Source organism: Rhagoletis pomonella, unplaced genomic scaffold (genome assembly GCF_013731165.1).
Source record: "Rhagoletis pomonella isolate Grant_MI unplaced genomic scaffold, Rhpom_1.0 Rhpom_scaffold_00007, whole genome shotgun sequence".
Classification (NCBI taxonomy): Eukaryota; Metazoa; Arthropoda; class Insecta; order Diptera; family Tephritidae; genus Rhagoletis; species Rhagoletis pomonella.
The window spans coordinates 43,333,194-43,353,996 of record NW_023458561.1 but is presented as its reverse complement, the minus strand read 5'-3'; the positions used below and the strand labels follow the sequence as shown (position 1 = coordinate 43,353,996).

The 20,803-nt window shown below is 33.1% G+C and overlaps 2 protein-coding genes and 2 long non-coding RNA genes across 5 annotated transcripts; 3 read left to right on the top strand and 1 right to left on the bottom strand.

Annotated features, from left to right (window-relative positions):
• Positions 1 to 35: 35 nt before the first annotated feature.
• LOC118743729 lies at positions 36 to 713 on the top strand. The gene is made up of 2 exons (XR_004993496.1): positions 36 to 128; positions 188 to 713. It is a non-coding gene; the product is annotated as an uncharacterized LOC118743729 (long non-coding RNA).
• Positions 714 to 7,608: 6,895 nt separating this feature from the next.
• Positions 7,609 to 9,725, bottom strand: LOC118743728. Of its 2 annotated transcripts, none has more exons than XR_004993494.1 (3): positions 9,532 to 9,725; positions 9,245 to 9,478; positions 7,609 to 7,786 (listed from the first exon to the last, which is right to left on the bottom strand). It is a non-coding gene; the product is annotated as an uncharacterized LOC118743728 (long non-coding RNA). The 2 variants fall into 2 exon arrangements; XR_004993495.1 differs by lacking the exon at positions 7,609 to 7,786 and adding an exon at positions 8,846 to 9,156.
• A 1,153-nt stretch (positions 9,726 to 10,878) lies between these two features.
• LOC118742880 lies at positions 10,879 to 18,136 on the top strand. The gene is made up of 6 exons (XM_036475290.1): positions 10,879 to 11,318; positions 15,008 to 15,082; positions 15,146 to 16,078; positions 16,561 to 16,760; positions 17,487 to 17,702; positions 17,797 to 18,136. Exons 1-6 carry the CDS (start codon positions 11,046 to 11,048, stop codon positions 18,002 to 18,004), a joined length of 1,905 nt encoding a protein of 634 aa, XP_036331183.1. The 5' UTR covers positions 10,879 to 11,045; the 3' UTR covers positions 18,005 to 18,136.
• LOC118742883 lies at positions 11,349 to 14,340 on the top strand. The gene is made up of 4 exons (XM_036475295.1): positions 11,349 to 13,162; positions 13,229 to 13,347; positions 13,430 to 13,523; positions 13,578 to 14,340. Exons 1-4 carry the CDS (start codon positions 12,875 to 12,877, stop codon positions 13,692 to 13,694), a joined length of 618 nt encoding a protein of 205 aa, XP_036331188.1. The 5' UTR covers positions 11,349 to 12,874; the 3' UTR covers positions 13,695 to 14,340.
• Positions 18,137 to 20,803: the final 2,667 nt, after the last annotated feature.

Here is a 20,803-nt window from a genome sequence, read left to right as displayed (position 1 = left end):
TGAAGTAGACATACTGTGGCTATCATATTAAGGAGATCTTATTTGCGTACAACTTCGAAGTTGACTTTCCCGATAGAAGAGAATGGAAGTCTTTTACTATTCTAAGCAATGGCGAAATTTCAATATTGGTATATAGCTCAAAACAGGATTTGGCAGTCACTTCAAGCAACATTCTGGTGTTTTTCAGATTACGGTCTAGTAATTGGCGTCGCGGTAAAGTTTGTAAGCATGATTAAACTTGCTTCTTCAAAACTCATGTGGCTTTAGGAGACAAGCCACGATGAAGACCCTTAGGTCGACAACGACTTACTCGATTATGTGTCTGGAAATGTCGAAGTTGCCTTAGGTAACACACAAACAAACTATACTGGGATGCTAACAGCAGGTAGACCAATCTGGACACATGCGGAGAGAGAGCGATAACAAAGGACACGGAATTTACTGAATCTTTGGAAACAGAACATAAAGCTTGGCTACATTAAATTTTCATTTCTTTACATATAATATAGTATATACTTATATATGTATGTATATTATATAAATAAAATAATAAATTAGGTCAACTTGTTTGCGATTTTTACCCAAATACATTTTACAACAACGAGAAATGTTAAAAACAAACTATACAAACCAACACTATTCGGAAGTCGTAGATAACGATGACGAATACGACGCCGACGACACACTTCAAATAGGCAATAAAACAAAATAAACGCAATAATAGAACCAATAACTAAACACAAATGATACGCCGTTCGATGATCCATCTTTATGCGAAGAATACACGAAATACACTAAAAAGTTAAGACATACATATGAATGCTTTTCGAATAAACAAAAGAATCAATTTGGCTGATAAGTAAACAAACAAATGTGTTATGGTTGACTTCAAGCGCATTTTGATTAAAGAGCAATATGATACGTTCATACATAAATGTAGCTTATTTGCTGGAAGAACGTCGTAACTCAAAAAAAAAAAACGTAAAAACAGAGAAAAAATGTTTAAACTTTTAGTTATGGTTCTGGTAAACGATGATAATAGTTCTCGTTAGGAAAGAAATTCACACTAATAAGAATGTATATTTTTACTCGCATCGTAGCGAATGAGAGTGAATCCCTATTCTCATGAGAATTATTCTCATAAACTTAGCCTCTTGATATCGCAGCACAAAACAAAAGCGATCTTTATTTATTTAGCAAAACGAAGATATTCAAACACTGAGCGCTGAGGTTTACAAGAGCACAGCAAGACAATGATGTACATATGTCCCAGTGGCAAGCAAGGTGGTATGCTGCTTCAAACAGAAGATGAAGTCTACATTTTAATCCTCTCACGAGCATAAAAATTTGCTTTTTAGGGGGTTTTCCGAAGTAAGTATCAAAACGACCCTTTCAAGCAGGAGCTATGAAATTTTACTATATTTTACTGTATTATATACCAGGAGAGTTTGTCATTGCAGAATTACTGCCTTCATGGTTCCTGACTGTCTATGAAAATGTTGACACGTTATTCTGAAAAAGTTGAAACATAGATTTTGGTATTAAAATGGTACTAGCAAAAATTTGCAGACGTCAAAAAACCAGCCATTTGTCGCATTCAAACGCCAGCAAACCTCTTGCTTTCTCAAAATATAATTAGTGCATATTTTTTTCTTTTTATCTTATTTTTACCTAAAATCTATTTTATTCCAAGTAGACAAGCGAACTACATAGTCATGGTACGAGTACTAAATTGTGTAATGTATGTGAAATTCTTCAAAAGACATGTACACCACGTGTACTCGCGATGAATCATCCTACTACTTAATATGGGTTTGTGGGTTTTTAGCTCAATCACGCGAAAACGACCAAACTAGTTTACATGAAATTTTGCTTGCAGATAATAGTATATGAACTGGATTGAAAAAAATGCTACTATTTTTTTTTTGTAAGAGTTGCCATCTGTTAAATATTTCAATTAAATTAATAAGTTCAATCAAACAATACAATACGGGCGCCAAACGAAAAAAAAACTAAGAGAGTTTAATTTCGAACATATTTTTGCCACCTGTTTGAAAATAAAATTTTGCACACAGATAGTTTATGACCAGGATTTAAAAATAGACTACTGCCTTGACCGCTTTTCCGATAAGACCAAATTTGGCACACTTACTAAGGATTTCTTAAAGATGGCCAAATTGGAATTATATATCTCTGGATGTAAGTATTTGTGGCAGAGTACCGGAACTTGTTATTGTAAAGGGTTTCCGTCGAGTTAAAACGTTATAATCTCCACTATTTACGTTTATTCTTTTGCTTTTTTTCTAGAATTTTTTTGTTGTGTGCTACATACTGTCGGCAGTTTAGTGTTCCACATATGGAACAAAAATTTATTAATCAATGAGTTTGTTCCATCATTCTTAGCAGCGCCAAAGGATTCAAAAAAAAAATAGACAGTCGCCCAAAGACAAACCACGAAATAATTATTACTTGGCTGTACTAATGTTTCGATTATTTTATTTACACAATTTACATTCCAGTGTGCTCACATTATCACGATCACTAAAAAAAAACACACATGATTTCATGACTCACAACGAGAAAATCATACTCAACACCCACATGCATTTAACGAATTCGAATAATTAAAACACTTTCAATACTAACCACTTGAAAACGTTGTGCTATTGTGCGTATTTCGTTTCTTTCGAATGGCTAAATAGCAGGATATGCACATGCACGACAGAGCTAATGCAGCAAAAATGCAGAACATTACAATTCCTACAGTGGCACCACTCGTCATTTTGTACTAAATAAATTTCTTGAAAATCTTAAAAATATTTTCTATAAAAAATATCACAGAATTTTAGGATACACGAACGCCAAAATTGTATGTTGATTCTATCGATGTGAACACTTAATGAATCAATAATAAGTAAGGGAATTTCACATTGCGTGCTTTATGTACATACATCCATAACTAAACAATTGCAGAGATAAGATTAGCAAAATATGTAACTGAAAAATTTAGCTAACCCGTAAAAAAAATGCTCAATGTGTAATACATAATAGGTTTATTCGCTTATTGAGAGTTTTTGTCAGTGTTTGGCTGCTCGCGTACACACAAAAATCCAGAAAAGTAGCGGAAATTGAGTGAGCAAAGTGGCATTTCATTTTGTTGAGAAGCAGACATTTTTCCAGCAGCAATTTGCCAGTAAGCAAACAGAAATAGTTTATAACTCGTCCAAGAAGAAGGGACACATTTTCTGGAATAAATGAGAATTGAATTTCAATTAGGGTAGCGACTTTTAACGTTCGTAGCGTTCGTTTAAAATCTCCAGTAAAAACCAACCAACTGCCAAATTCCGGCGAAATGTCATCTGTTCTCTCACAAGAGAAAAATATCCCAAATAGTACGCGAACAGAAAATTTGCAGAAACTTGCAAGTTAGACGAACAGCTGATATAATTTTTGTTTACATTCCAAAGTGTAAAATTTAAAACGTACGAAAAGTCATCACAAATTTTATTGATTAAACAAATAACTACTTATTTCTTACAAGTTTAATTAGTCGCATTTTGTAATTTTTAACTTCCAAACAATCAAATTCAATTTTGTGATTTGCGTGAAATGCCAACCAGCTGTTTTTGATCAGCTGTTTTCCTGTTGGCGAAAATTTTTCCAGCAGAAACCAGCAGCTTCCCCTCAAAAGGAAATGTCACTTTGCTCTCTCAATTTCCCCTACTTTGCAAGTTTTTTGCGTACGCGAACGCAAAAACTTGTAAGTTTTGGTTAAACATTAACAATTAACAGCTACGCGAAAGCAACTACTACAAAGAGCGTCAGCTGTTCATTAGAATTGAGAGGTTTATGCTGTAAGAATACGCGAACACACCTAAAATGAGAGTATTCAGTTGCAGCCGACCCAAAACTCTTACTTAGCATATATTAGTTGCGTTTTTTTACTCATTTCCAGTAAAATCCAGTAAAAGTTTTTACGAATTTTCATGTTTTGGCGTTTTCGTACGCAAAAACTTGCAAATTAGGGGAAATTGAGAGAGCGAAAAATGACAGTTGAAGTTGCAAGTTTTTACTGGATTTTACTGGATAAATTTTTACTTGTAAGAATTTGCCAGTACGAAAAACAGCTGATCGCATGTTGCTGGATGAAATTTAAACTAATAAGGAAACTGTTTGTGGGTTTTTATTGTTGAATTTCACAAAATAAACCTATTTAAATACAAAATATATTGTTTTATTAGGAATTTGCTGCGAATAAACAACCAATTTATCAGCTATTCATGAAGCTTGCAAATTATTACTGGAAAAGGGTTCGCGTACTTTTATGCAAATTTTTTCTATGAGAGCGAATTCTTAGAAACAAAGTTACTGGAGAGTTGCTGGCAAGTTACTGGATGATTTGTAAAAAAACACAACTATTGTGTGTGATGCTTCATCTACTGCGTCCGGTTAGTCTCCGTTGGTCATTTTGGCGCTGTCTAATATTAAACCGGCCGACCAATTGCGAGCGAATTCAATACTTTTTCAAAAAACAGGCTGCCAAAAAGGCGAGAAAGGTCAGAGGGATAGCCGTTTACCTTGAAACACAGGTTATCAATTCCATTTCTGGATGCTAATATCGAACAAGTAGTCATGTGCAAAATAATAGGGACACAAAATGTTGACCAGTTTTGGCTGCTTTTCTTTTGTTTTTTTTTTTTTAATGTTTATTATTTTCTTTCTTTTGAATACGGAATACTATGTGGTATCGCAAGCACTTACATACTTATTTTACAGGCATGAACACCAGCACTAAAAACCATGCTAAAAACTATCTTCTAAATAACTATAAAGCAAGAAATTTAAATTCTTTATTTTAAAAACGATTTCAATTATTTTCGATTCGAATTCCTGGTAATCCTTCGCCGGCTAGGAGACGTGCTTGTTGTTCGCACAAAGCGCGTATGCGTCGACGTCTTAAGAGTGCCAGCAAAACAATTAAGAAACTGCAAACGATAACCGCAAATACAACGAGTACTATACCGAGGTAATAGGTCATTCTGTTTAGTGTTTTTTTTTTTTTTAGTTTAAAAAGTAAGAAGCGTTACACACCGATGGCCGTGATAAACTAACTAGAATTTCAAATCGAAAAAATATTGTGTTTAATTATTGAAAATAATTAGCTAACAGTTATCTAGCAAGTAACTAAAATAAGCTTAGGGTTTGACATGATTTGTGATAAAATTAATACTAAACTACCGAAAAAGGTTCTCACTCGCAGCTGGTTGAAAGGAATATAGGTAAGCGTAAGTGTTTGGTATGAAAATTTTAATTTTTAAGAGATAGCACAAGTTTTTAATTCCACTTAATACATACAAAAGTATTTGTATTTACATACGTATGTTTGTATGTATACTTATACATTTTGGCACCGAAAATTTGATTTAAAAAACGACATTATATGTTTAATCAATTATACCCCCTAAATAAATAAATAATCGGTTCTGTTTTCGTGATATTTGTGTAATATCCTTAGTACTTTCTGCTCGCTTACACTCTCTAGTTGTTGTTGTATATGTTCGTAGAACAACTCCGCGGCGACGTCGTGTCATACAAATTAAAAGTACTAAGGTAAAAATTAGTAAAAATATTAAAACCGGACACCAAAAAGCGACATAAACGTAAACCATATTTAAAAAGCTATTCGCTACTTATTCATTCATTAAATGGAACTATTCGTTACGGCGCGAGTTGTTTTCTAATACGAAAACTAGACACTGACTGCCAAAATATAAAAGCGCCGCAAAGGCATTGAATAGCAAATGGATAAATCATATAGGAGTGTGCATACACACATACATATATACATATATGTATGTATATATATATATATAGATATATATGTACATATACAATGCTACTTATCAATTATCTTAGCTTATATTTTTTAGACTGATATGCAAACCGTAATGCATACGAAATTCGATAAGTAATGGACGACATGCCTGCGCCTTTGAGGTATTTTTCGTAATAATTTGCGTGCTTTCACAATTCACACCTTTTGTAACTTGTCCAACATTAAGAATTTAATTGTAATTTCTTAATAAAAAATTTATTACATACATATGTTACTAAGTAACTTACAAGATAAATCCCAAATGGTAAATAATTTCGTAAAACAACTGATCAAATGGAAATACATGGTATTTACAGTTTTTTTCTACTGAGCACAGGTAGATGCAAATACTATAAAAGAATAATTCTAAAATACAAACATATCGCACGTTTATTAAATATCGCTAACTTAGAGTCAAAAGTTGCAAAGTCCGGTTTTTTTTTCAAATTTTGCAGCAGACAATAAAAACATTTTAAACTAGTTTTTTTTCAAGAACTTGTTTTGCAAAAATTCAAATACATATGTACAAGACTTCTGTTCTTATGAGCTAAAACCACGCTACGCTAGTCAATTTCCACAACGTTAATGAAACGTTTTTGTATTCTTTGGAAGTTATCACATTTTCTGTGTCTATTTTGTCTCAGCAAAAATGCGAATCACGAAATAAGAACGGTTTGAAATAGAATAGATAGTTCGATCTCTTAGGAAACAATGAATTTGTAATTGTTTTTGCTACTTGCATCAAAACATTCGTTTTTAGAAGAAGTGAACTTAACCACATTTCACTCTGAGCTAGCGATATAAAGAATAAATTCAAAATTAAAGTTGTTGGGGACTTTAACATGCAATTAATAAGCTTGATAAGGATTATCCTCTCAAAAACAGATGAATTAACTCACCAAAAATGGTGATTTTTTCATACCAACTATCTACATACAGACACACATACATATCGATGGATGTAAACTGATTGCATTTTCCCACAAAATTAAAATCTTTAATTAATGAGCTATATTATTAAATGAGCCATATATTGAATACTGTTAAGGGGCGATACTCTATAAAAGTTTCAGCTATATGGTTTTATGTAGCAACAATAAAAAAAAAACAATTAAATAATTTAATTGCACTGTTATTAGATAGATATTAAGTTAATATGTAAAAAAAAATAAAATAAAATAAAAAAATATACACTGCCGGAATATAGTATTGGTACAGCGAGAAGGAAATTCCGAAAAATCTGATTAAAAAGGTGAAAAATTGCAGGAAAATTCATTGAATTTTCGCGAGTTTTGCACAAAGTTTAGAAACTATATTTTTATGTTTTTGTTGTAAAATGAACCATATTAAAAAAAAAAAAAAAATTTGCGGAAAAATAGGATTTTGTGCATATGCTAATGAAAATTCGCTGTGCCAATACTTTTGTGCGGCAATGTATATAGATATTATCAGAAATAGCAATGTACTGGTATTTTTAATATTAAAATTTTTTAAACCCCCTATATTTCTTTCGATGGTGAATTTTTACAAATAGCATAATCACGCCCACCTTGAAAGTCTATTACTCATGAAGACTAGATATGGGTAACTCAGCACTGAGCGGAGTTATCGAGCTGACTCCCAGGCTCAGTTACGGTCTGGATACTGTAGCCGCCTGTCCAGACTCGACCCCAATATCCCCAATGAGTGCCCGGCATGTGGAGAATCCCCTCACATGCCAGCTCAATCCGACTCAACTGACACCCTCTCCCTTTGGTCCGACCCCATTGAAACAGCTCGTTTCCTGGGCCTTCCGTTAGTTGAGTTTGACGACAATGATTGAATGTTGACCCGAAATAGGCGGGGCTTGGTAGTGCCGCTACAACAACAACAGCTGACTCCCAGGAGTGTGTCGCACGCTCAGACTCACTTCTAAAAAAAAACAATATGTCTCAGTAACTCAATAAAAATTCGTCACATAGTCGGTACTCATAAAGAGAAAATTGCGAAAAATTGAAATGTTGTAAAAATGTACATTTCATTCAAGTTATTCCGCGCACCAGCTCTACAGTGCTCATCAGCTCTACAGTGCATGCCAACTCTATTCCTCTTGACAGCTCTACAAGGCAAACTAGCTCTACAGCGCTCATCAGCTAAACAGCGCTAACCAAATCTAGGCTGTGCTGCCTCGACAGCAAAGTGTCATAGCTCAATTGAAGGGGTCTAAGGGTCTAAGATCATTTTTTTAAATATAAGTTATTTGTATATTGTACACTATATGTGTTTTTTTGGTGACAAGGAGTAAACATACTTTGAATAAGTTAATTAACCTGCACTCATTTAGACAAGGTCCATTTCAAATGCATTTACCCAGAGAATTTACAATAAGTCAACTTTAACCTTAATTATCTCAAAAAAATTTCAGATCTACTTAGATCCTTTTGATTCTAACCCCTTCAATTGTGCCACTGAGCTGACTCATTAAAATTAGCTCGAGTCATTGAGTTAACTCGTGAAAATTCACTGAGTTACCCAGCCGTACTGGACACAACCATTCTGCACTTTTTTCATAAAAGTTTCCTTTAAAACGTTTTATTTACAGACTGCGAGTCCCATTTTCATTTGGTTACACGGAATTTTTTTTAGTTTTTATTTTTGCTACTGAACGCTTTTCCAGTAAAACCTTAAAACAACATGTAACAATTAGTAATTTTTTAAACCCGTATCCGGTGAAAGGGTATCTCTGTGGGGTTAAACATTTCAAACAAAAATATGGTGGACATTCGAGACAAAGATATTTGGCAGAAACTTTATGTTGTGAGGACAATCAAAACTTGATATCCTGCGAAAATATGTCAAAATGTATCAATCATTCAAAAAAAAAAAAGAAATCAATTATGTAGGTGAGAAATGCTTGTTGTGAGGACAATAACAATTGCAATAAATATAAATTTTTAATTGTATTTTCTGCTTTTCCACGTAAAAATTTATGAGTCAGAGCAAAGAGTGCGAATACAAAATCTGTAATAAGTAGACTTAATTTACGTTTGAGATTTATAACACACAGTAGTGTATGAATGCGTAATGAATTTGCTATCAATTATAACGCTTCGCTTATTTTATATGTACTCAGTGGTATGTATGCATATTATAATAACAAACAAAAACATACATAATACGCTCGCTTAGAACCTGTATGCATAGTTTGAATGTAGATGTGCACCAACGCCATGGTAGATATTTCTTTGTACAAGCACAAAATAATTGTTCACTTCTACAACTATGACTTCTTTGGGTGTTCCCTTTAACATAATGCAAGTGTATGGATATATTTTTACCAAGACAGCGTTGTCTTCTAAGAAAAGTGACTGAAGTGTTATTTTTACTTACTGGACAATACAGCACCGTGTCGCTTTGTGGTGCAACAATAGCTGCAGCAGCTTATGAAGAACACCGCTAGGAATATGAATGTCAACAGCCCCCAAAAATCCATTTCGTCAAAGTCAAAATATTCAAACGGATCCACTATGTCCGTGATGATGCGTGCTCGATATCCGGTAAGTGGAACTTCCTCAAACTTGCGTTTTGAGCAATTGTCAGCTTACTGCAATCGTATTAACGCAGCTGCATTGAGAATAAAAACATTTGAGGATCTTAAATTATTTTAGATAACTTACAGTGGCTTTGTAGTGCAATTTTTCTTTATGGCCAAATGATTCTGCAATTGTTAACCTGTACGGGAGCTTGATGAATTCGATAAGATATTTGTAATCTGTAGCTTGTTTATTGCCCCTAGTTTTCGGGTTTTCACAATTTCGAGCAAATTCACAGTTCTGATTGGAAATTCTTGATAATAGACAGGTTGCATGGAGCTGTGTTTAGAGATCACAATTTGCATTTTGTATTAAGCAGCGAGCACAAAAACGACGGTTACGTTTTTGTAGAATCAGAGAAGGTAAATTTATAACGCCGGTAACATAGTGAAGCGGCGAAAAAAGCAAACAAGCAATGCGTCGATTACAAACGTACATGTTTCAATGGGAGCGCGCATAATGAAGGTCAAGGCATATTAAACAGATAATCTAGAATATCAAAACAAAAAGATATGTAAACACGTTCGAGCGACGAGGTAAATGGGAGGGCGCCGAATTGCTCAAGCGCGGGCAACACGTTTGTGCTCTCGTTCGTATAAGTAATTCAAGTTGGCGTTTCACAGCCGACAACAACAATTGTGTACAAAAGAGTTGCTCTGTGTGAATGCGATAAGCAATACCACAAGAGAAGTTGCCGAAAATGAGCAACAAAAGTTTCCGTGTCTGAACTCAGTCTAAGGGACAACTTGTTACTCTAAAATTGGGTCTCTGTTTTCACAGCCATTTTCGGAAATGAAGAAAATTTTAGTTTGTGGTTATTTAAAACATTAAAATGAAGTAGCAAATTTCAGATTTTTTAATGTCATTGCAATATCACGAAAAAGGTATGCTTTCTAATGCTCAGTCAACAAAGTCAAAGCAAAGAACGTAAAGGCCGGTCCACATAGACAGAACGCACGTTAAAAGTATGCTTGCTACAATGAACGCTTGGCTGCGAATGCTTGGGCCACTAAATTAACAGACTAACGACAGATAAATTAATATTTCATATCAATAATTTCACAAAAAACGATATTTCCTGCCCGCACTTAATTAGAAAGGAAAAATATTTCACACAATTTTATTTATTTGCAACAGCTGACGAGCGACGCACGCGAAAAGATAAGAGTTGGCCATCTTTTTGCTTTGTTTTGGCGTGAGCGTTGCCGAATTTTGGATATGTGGACGGCTGCATTTGAATTCATGTATTTATAGTCAGCTGTTGAACCGACGCCAACGCCAACGCAACGCCAAAGTTCCATGTGGACGGGCCTTAAATCTATGTTTAAAATAAATCCTTGTTTAAAGAACACATCTTTGTTCAAAAAACGTTCCTTGCAGAAAGATTATCGCTCTTCGTAAACCATCCTTTAGACGCACGTATTTCCCGCCTAGTTTATTACGATTGTGAATGACGTCTAAAACGAAGAAGCATCAATCAGCTGGTTGCTAAAATAAAATAATTGCATGCAAACTGGTTTTGGATTACACGTACTTATTTTTCATAATTCGTCGTGCTCAAACAATTATTAAAAACTAATATCTTTGGTAATGTAATAATGCGATCCGGGCGTAAGCACAAGAAGAACTTTAAACGCAGTGGTTCAAATTACTTGAGCAACAGTGTGACTAGTCCCGTAGCTAGTTCACATACCACATTGAGAAATAAATCAAGAGGGAAACGAAAGATACGCAATCCATTTAAACGGCGACTATCTAAAAAACAAAGTAAAATATTATCAAAAAAGCTAAGGGGTAACCACGGCGACTCTATGGATTCAAGCGAATCTAGTCCTGACGTCACAGTCATAGAAGCTACTAGCGTTCCAATGGTATGTACATATCTAGGATAATTCAAATGAAATGACCATGTTTTTATTGTTTATCATTACGTATGTTTTGCAACATTAGCACGTTAGTAAAGATATCATTGTAGATAGTAGATGCTGCATGTGTATGTATTTATTTGTCTTTGTTTTTGACAAAACCAGCGCGTGCGTATTAAAAATGCCAAAAGGATTGTCTAGGAATTAGTTGGAGTTGCCAGCGCGGTCCTATTCGGACGTAACTTATGGCTTTAACATGGCATCAATATTTAAACCTTGATGTTTTCTCAAGTTAAAGCTTAAACAGATGGCAGCGTTGATCTGGATTAACTCGGACATAATCCGGATCAACTGCAGTTAATTCCCGAGTTTATCCGGACCTGCCGTCTGTTTATGCTTTTTCCTGTTACTTTAAAGCCTCATATTTACAGGTTACATTATAATTTATATTTTATTTTCGGTTTTAAATTAGTTTACAACCAAGTGACATACATACGTCAAAAACCGATAATAGAAATGCTAACTCTAGACATGGCTTATTTTTAATAGATCCTTTAAATATAAAGTGAGCTCTAAAGTTAAAGGTTACTTCATTGTAATCAAAATTCATATACATTTTTTAATTGATTTCTCTATAAATTGTTTAATACATACCACACGTTTAATGAATAGATTTTTCTCCATAATTTTAATTTATGAAAAGCGCAAACGGAGTTCGATCAATTCGAATACATAATCGTACAAAATAAACAGATAGAAAGACATACAATTCGATACCTTAGCATAGAAAGGCCCTATGCCACAATTTTGTTTCTTCAAACATAGTTTGAAAATTTAGCGAAAAGCAAAGTTCTACAGTTACCAAAATCGTCGAAGTGCTGATTTTATTAAACATAATAATTTTTATAACGCTGTATTATTTGTTTTCAATTTCTATTAGATATGTACATATATTGTGAGCTATTTGACAGATTTTGTACAGATCTGGATTCGAAATGAAAATGAGTTAGGGCCTTTCTATATTAAGGTAACGATTTGTATATTCGCCATCTTTCGGCAGTTAAGTCATATGTTAAAGCTGCCCATATTATCCTTATCAAGCTTACTAATTATATGACGAAAGCTCACAAAACGTGAGTTTTGAATTAATTTTCTTTATTGCTAAAAATTATATATACATACATACCTATATATATAATAAATAAATCGTAAATGTGTGCTCTGAAAAGTAATTTCTAAAGAAATCCCCGAAGCGTGGCAGCTCCAAAAACAAATAACGGTTTTGCATCCCTATAATGTAGAAAATACCCAATCTATGACCCCCAACCCACTCAACCCTCAGCTAAACGAACTGTCAAAAAGTAAGATTAAAAAAAGTTTACTCAGGTTGAATCATCTTTATAAGCAGCACGGAAATAGTCTCCCGTATTGAAAAACAGTCATTGATTTTCACAAGTCGCGGGCAATTCGTTACAGTAAAGCGTTTCCTTATTTAAAGTTAAAGAAAAGTGCACACTAGTATTTATAATTTCGTTAAGTGTATTAAAGCAAAAAAGTAAGAAATGGAAGTTTTGTGGCATAAGGCGTGTAACCATTTTGCAGTGCCTGAAGATGTTGCCAAAAGCTGGTACGCACGCATAAATCAACGTTTAAATGAAAGTCAGTCAAAACGTTACTACCATAATTGGAATGAAATGATGCAACATAAACAAGAACATCTGCAACACTTTAAGCCTACTCTGCTGCTGGCGGCATTCTTTCAATACTACTCGTACGATGGCATACAGCCTTGTGCGAAAGGAAATTGTGCAGCATTTGAAGAATTTTGTTGCGATGCAGCGCTGGATGATGTAAACGCTTTAATCATATTTTAAAATGTGTATACATATGTGTTTCATCAAACTCGTTTCATGCAGCAAGAATCGAAAAACTTAATATTGAAGCTTTTGGGTGATAATTCGGCTGAGAATGAGCTGTCCACAACATACGAAGATGATGCAAACTTACTGCAGGACTTAGATCTCGTTATACTGGCGTAAATATTTTTTAATGAAAACTAAAATATATCCTAAACTCAGATCTGTACAAAATAAATTTTCTTGAATATTTATATATAGCGCAAATACTGAAACCTATAAGCGTTATTGTCAACTACTGCGTCGAGAGTATGAACATATGGCTGACGAAGAATATAAAAGTATGCGCTTAAAGGTAATATAAATTTTGTAACAAAGTTGTTTTTTGAATAACTATTGATTCTTTTAGGTACTTCAAACGTTACTAAGCATACCAAATATATTTTCAACACCAGAATTTCAAACGCGTTATGAAGCTGCAGCTCGCTCAAATATGAAAGATGAAATAAATACACTCAAAGCATAATTTAAATAGAATTTTATGAAGGAAATCACCAAATATTTTTAAATCGATGTTAATTCGTGCGCGTGGCTTACACGGGTTCTATATAGCTATTCAGTAAATGTTAGCTTAAACAGTTCTGCGCATATATAGGTACTACATTGCGTATTCGTATTGCATACGAAAAACACTAAAATCAGTAATCAAAAACGAGACATTTAGAAGTTGCAACTCAATCAAATGAAAGTTAACTTATGTAATTTGAAGTATAATATGTATTTAGTCTAAAGTTACTCGCTTGTATGTATGGATTTAAATAATATTTAGCTAGTAATTATGTAAGTTGCGTTTGTGGGCTGCAGCAGTTTCAAATGCATATATAAATTATAATTAATTTTGTAATTATTTGCAAAAAATATTAATTTCCCCATTAGTTCCTTGAAGAAATAAATGAAGATCGATCTCAATGGTGTCAAATTCAAAACAAACTACCAAACATCCAACCCACCTGTATATGCAGACCGACTAACTGTTTAATTTTCGACTTCGCTAAACCACAAGGGCACAAACAATTCTTTGAAAATATTTAGTAAAAGCCTCACATATTGTGCGTGTATTTATCTAATTTAAAGGAAACAATAATGTACAATAAATATGTTAAAAATGAAAACATGTGTTTTATTTAATCAAGGGCTACTATCACTGAATCCATTGTAGTCCGAATTTTTGCGAAATCATATGCATACTTTGAATGCGTACGTTTGTAGCAATTCGGATTCTGTGATTGCATTTGCGTAGATTTCATGATAATCGGACTACGTGGGATTCAACGATAGCCCAGAATAACTATTTGCTGTCTTGGTAAAGTAATTCGAAAATCGGCGAGCGAAGGGAATGTATACTTTTCCTCACATTCGTGCTTTTTCATTCAGGTTATTTTACCAAAATAGCAAAGATACATATACATATTAAACTTACATCGCTGGATTCATACAGGTAATTATGTACAAGACGACAAGCTAAAATGTAAACTTCAAACTGCAAAAAAGTTTGAATAGTAAATTTTGTAAAAGAAATATGTAGCTTCATTGAGCAGAAAATTTGTGACTAATCCTCGTGGTCTTAAATAAACAATTCGCAAAAAAATATGCTAGGCTGGATAACTGACCGTTGATTTTTGGTTAAATTTAATTAAAATTCCTTCAAAACTTTAGCTTGTTGTCTTAGCAGGTAAGTACTCTCTAGTAATAAAGGTATTTAGTTGCCGCTTTAACAATTATAAAATGTTTCTTGAATAACGTTTTTATTTTTTGTTTTTAATTTTTGCATTATTTAAGCCGAAAGTGGATGAGACACCCGTAATCAGGAATAAGCTCAAAAGCGTTGTGTTTAAAAAGTTTCGTGACAATACGGTATGAACGAAACATAAAATATAAAAGCGTTTATTACATATGGAATTATTTTTTTTTATGCAGGAACGTCGCTTAGACTTACGTAAAAAAAGGCTTAACCGTAAATCTTTTGACGGAGATACAACAAGTGATAGCCAAAGAATAACAAAGAAGCTTTTGCGCTCCATAAAACGACGCCACTTACAGAACCCATATAACTTGATGCAAGTGCAGCGTGAGAATATGTTGAAACGTAGATTACATCTGACGAATACTTCTACAAAAGTACTCAAGCCAACTATATCGCACAATGTAACTATTGAAGAAGGAGAAATAATATCTGATGATGAAGTCAATCATAGTCAAACCAAAAAAGCTCTTAATACTAAACCATCAGGGACCTCAGCTGTCGAAACTGATGATGACTGTATTTGTATTGAACCGCAAATAGAGCAAATTGTTATTGATGACGATTTGCCAGAAACATCTCGCTCTAAGCGCAAAAATAACATATCATCCGGTTACGTTTCTTTACTACAGGGCATTAATGACCGCGATAGTAAACTCACTAATAAGCTAGTTACATCTACCCCGTACGGTGAAGGATCCAAGCGTCCAGCTGTGCGAAATTCAACACAATGCAATGAAAATGATATTGGTGATTTAACAGGGCTGTTTTATGAAGATGTATCAATTATAAATCCGCTGGAGACTATAATTTCGGAAGATACATTCACCAATTATACCAAAATGTCGACATTGGTAGGTGAAGAGCGAAAAGCGAAGAAGAAAAAACGGATTGGAAATAAATCGCAAAAGCAAAGTGCTGACATTTCGAAAGACTTTCTTACTTTGGATGAGACATTAAAATTAGCAAACCCAAATGAGGAAGAGAACGAAAAGGAAGTCACCCAAACGGATGACTCAGTGATATTTATTAGTGAAACGGTTGTAAGATCAGACAAGCCTGCACCAATGATGGATTATGTGCCGCTGAGTAGTAATGATGTACCAAATGTAAGTTAACTTTATTTTACAATAACAAGTTCATCACATACATATCGTTACCTGAAATTCTAAAAATACGTAACAACATCGTAACTGAAATGGAAAAAGTCGTGACTAATGTGTATAATTTTTTTTTCTATAAAATGATGTGGGAGTTGTAATTTGATGAAATCCACCACATCAATCAAAGACTGACTTTTGTATTTTTTATTAGTTACGACTTTTTGCATTTCAGCGACAATGTTTGTTACGTCTATTTGCATTTCAGGTAAAATTGTACATTTTTTTCGTATAACTGTGACATATAGCGCTTTTTAAGCCATTAGAATCGGCCTTAAGGGGAATGAATTAAAAACTCGAATTCCGAGATATTTGAGCTTATCGAGACTTTAAGGTTTAAGCAAAAATTCCAAATGTTTTGTACATTTTATTTTTTTTCCAATAAATGTATTGCGGCATCTTTTAATTATTTGATTTTTTTTTATATGCAGCCAATTTTCGTGCCAAAGAGTCCGCCGCGTCCACCGAGACTAGCAGCTATAAAAAGTGGACTTTTCACAAACAGTGAAAAGAAGCAGCTAGATGCCTACAACGACAATACGTATAATCCAAATGCTGATGATCCCAAAGCACGGGAAAAACGAACTTCCAAGCGCTTAGTACTCATCGATGGCTGTAATGTAGCCTTTAAGTAAGTTATTTGCACGCATTTGACATTAATAACTAGAACTCTAACTAACTAGAAGCTAACTTAACTGTCCGGATATTTGAATATCTGAGTAAAACAATTCCGATATGCGGATATCCGAATATTGTGCTGATATTCAGATATCAGGATTTTCGAATTTAAAAATTAACTAAAATAATTGTGTATCAAATTTGAGAAAGTTTTGTTTCTGCGAAACCGTGAAATGATAACATTTTTCATCACTTCTCAAAATACTACGATATGTTTTGAAAAATGAAAACAAATTAATTTGTCAAAAAGTTTTCACATGTGAAAAGATTTTTCACAAAGTTTTTTGGCTGTGAAAAAGATAATTGGGGCACTTTGCTCAAAAACATAATCTTTGAACAAAGAATATCAGTGTGGTTGATCACACTTGCCTGGTTATTGGGTTATCTGGTTGCCTAATAACCAGGCAAGCGTGAACAACCACAGTATTTCTTACTCGCAATAATTAACTGAATAATTACCTGATCGATGTTTATGGAAAAGCCTTTAACGATAGATAAAGTGAAAAAATCTAAAATCTTTACTGAATTTGAATTTTTCATTTTCACTTCAACACTTCATAGAACGAGAATTTCGCTTTTTTTACCCCATGCACATTTTTTGTATGTATAAATGCATTTAAAAATTTGTGTTATCTTTTCGCATTTTAACTTTAAATATTTTTTTTGATTTTTTTTTCAGTCATTCGCTTAACAGAGAATTTTCGGTAAAAGGCTTAAAAATTTGTATTGAATTTTTCGAAAAATTGGGCCATGAAGTCAAAGCTGTTTTGCCACAATTTCGTATGCACAGATGTTCCGATTCTGCTGCCATGACCGAATTACGTAACGCTGGTAAAATTGTGGTTACACCTTGTAAAAATTTGCCAGGCATGTTTTCTTCTAGCTATGATGATCGGTAAGTGCAAAGCGATAGACAACGCTTATAAGTAGTAATACAAATTTTGAAAAAAATATATATATAAATGTTTTTTTTTATAACATAAATGCAGTTTTATCTTACAATTGGCTGCCGAAATGGATGCAGTCATTGTTTCAAATGATAACTATCGCGACCTGATTAATGAAAATAGGGCCTTCAAAAAACTAATAGAGAACCGTGTTATTGGTTTTACCTGGTGCAATGATCTATTTATGGTAGCCAAAGATCCATACGGCAAATGGGGCCCGCCATTGCATATCATCCTAAATCGAACGTGAATCCAATATTCATTAAGTCTTCTATAATCTAGTTTTAGGCATTTAAATTCTTATTTTATGTTAACTTTTTACTGTGCCTGTATATTTATGTATAGCTTTTCATTTTTAGATTCATACAGAATTTTTTTTTTTATGCATTTAAAGAAAAAAATGTTAATACAAACTTGAATTTTTATATATCGTAAGACATTTTATTGAAACAAAATAAAATGAAAAAAAAAAATGTAATCCAAATAAAATATAAAATTACTGTGTTTGCTTGATCGCCGCTTATTAACATTTTGACAGTGAATACATTCCAAAAAAGATGTCAAATTTACATATTCGGCCGGTGATGGGTTTAGTGCGCAACGTTGAATCTTAATAGTTTCTAGTTTGTTTTGTGAGACACTCTCTGCTAACTCAATAACTTCATAACTTCTATACGTGGTTGAATAAGAATACAGAACTCTTAATTTTTTATCAAATGCATCTTGTTTTAAATTTATTTATTTTTTTTTAATTTTTTAGTTGTGTTACCTTTTTACTTTTCGTTTGTATAGTTTTCTTTACCTTGTTCATTATTTTTGGCATCTTTTATGCATTCTTGAGCTATTAAATTTCTTTGAATAATAAAGTACTGTTATGTGTTGAGTTTTGTATTTAATTATTCTGCACGAAATACACAGGAAATTATATGTTTTTTTTTTAACAAAATTTTAACCGTTTTCTAAAATGTTCATATGTATCATTATATATTTTCTGATAAATCGTACAGTATAGTATAGAAAACTTATGGTACTATGCTTATTGTAAATACTATATACATTTATTAACTTTATTCAGTAACATTGCATCAAGACTAATTGTTTAACATAAATACAAGTGTGTGTATATAAGTAGATGTAGCATAGTTATAAGGGTCGTCGTCTATGTACTTTTATCACTGCGACATCGGTTTCGGTGCTTCGTTGCTTGTGTTTATAGCACCAGCTGGATTAGCGCTCAAGTCTGTACGGCTTGCAGCTACTTCAGTTATACATGTTTCAATCGTTGTTGTGGAAGCAGTCATTGCCATAGCATTATCCACAGCACCCTCCTCCATTGCACGCAACTGTTGCTTCGCATCGATGTAATTTGCCATAGCATTCTCGTATGTTGGCGGATTATCCCATGTTGATATTGCTGTTCCTGCGCTGGCAGATTCGTTTGGCGTTACGCATGTGGCGGTTCCGTTTCCTTGAGCGCGTAGACGAGCTATGGGAGAGAATAAAGGTAAAAAACATATTTAGTTATGAGTATACACATTTATTTACTAGTTTTTTCTTTATTTAATATTTTCGACTTTGGCAGGATAACCTATTATTCTAGTATCAGTTCAGTTCAGTGAGTCAATAAAGTTTAGGTACAGCGATTTTTTTTTACAATACTGGCTATTTTTTTCAAATATTATATTTTTCGACAATTTTTTATAAAAATATGGTTAATTCTACAATAAAAGCCCCAAAAATCAGAGTTCCAAACCTTGTGCAAAATTAAAGAAAATTCTGCAAAATTTCATTCAAGTATTGCACTTTATATTTACGCTCTCTAGAAAAAAGTTGAGTATGCAGTTTTTTAGCCCATTCAATTTTAGTATAATGAAGTGCAAGTTTGAGGTAGCTAGGACTTACCATAGATTTTTAGTACTTTTTTTTGTTGAAGGTGGCGCTCATTTTCTCCATATAAATTAATGTTTCATAATTTTTTTATATGGAAAAAATGTGCGACACCTTCAACAAAAAAATTTCCCAAAAATCAATGGTAAGTCCTAGCTTCCTCATACTTGCACTTTATTATACTAAAATTGAATGGGCTAAGAAACTGCATACTCAACTTTTTTCTAGAGAGCGTAAATAAAAAGTGCAATATTTGAATGAAATTTTGCAGAATTTTCTTTAATTTTGCACAAAGTTTGGGACTTTGATTTTTGAGGTTTTTGATGTAGAACTAACCATATTTTTATAAAAAATTAGCGAAAAATAAAATATTTAAAAAATAGTTGCCCGTATTGTAAAAAATTTGCTGTACCTAAACTTTATTGACTGACTGTATGTATATTTGTACATTAAGGTGCCTCACCAAAAAAAAATATTTTAAAAATACTAAGATTTACGGGATCTGAACCGATTTGAAAATACCTTCAAAAATTTTATTATTTTGTTTTTGTTGATACAATTTTTAGACATTTTTATGCAGACTTTCTAAGCTTAAACTCTTTTATCAACTGGCGTAAGTTTTTAACCCTAATTTTATTTATAAAAAAACTAATTTTTTTGAGATTTTTCAAATCGGTCCAGCTATGTAAATCTAATTGGGGTCTACTCTATACTGCGATTCGAAAAGCAAATAATTTGCACTCAATAATTGGCCCTATGAATTTATATTAGTCCGTGTCGGCTTTCGAGTCGCATTGAGTTTCAAATCGCAATACAGAGTAGACTCCCTGAACTATTTTGGCGGAAGTCTCACAATTAATATAATACATTTTACCTATTTACTTTTTAAATTTTAATGCACACCTTCTAAGCTTAAACTCTTTTAGTACCTGAAGTATTTTTTTTTTTTGTACAATTATTTTTTATACCTAATTTTATTTATAAAAAACTAGATTTTTGGATATTTGCAGTTGTATTTGTTTATTAAAAACCAGCGTTTTAAAGAAATTTGCAACTGAAGAGTTTTGGTTCTTATGTAGCTTTTAGCGAAGCGCATATTACCGCTAATCTGACGTTGCGAATCCGCAAAACCAAAAATTACAACAGTGCTAACCATATATTT

Bases quoted from the DNA above. Each gene is read 5' to 3' on its own strand.
- LOC118742880 (XM_036475290.1), top strand. From the start codon at position 11,046: ATGCGATCCGGGCGTAAGCACAAGAAGAACTTTAAACGCAGTGGTTCA. The intron at 16,079-16,560 runs GTAAGTTAACTT...TTTTATATGCAG, and splicing joins GTAGTAATGATGTACCAAAT to CCAATTTTCGTGCCAAAGAG. The intron at 16,761-17,486 runs GTAAGTTATTTG...TTTTTTTTTCAG, and splicing joins GGCTGTAATGTAGCCTTTAA to TCATTCGCTTAACAGAGAAT.
- LOC118742883 (XM_036475295.1), top strand. From the start codon at position 12,875: ATGGAAGTTTTGTGGCATAAGGCGTGTAACCATTTTGCAGTGCCTGAA. The intron at 13,163-13,228 runs GTAAACGCTTTA...CGTTTCATGCAG, and splicing joins GCGATGCAGCGCTGGATGAT to CAAGAATCGAAAAACTTAAT. The intron at 13,524-13,577 runs GTAATATAAATT...TGATTCTTTTAG, and splicing joins ATAAAAGTATGCGCTTAAAG to GTACTTCAAACGTTACTAAG.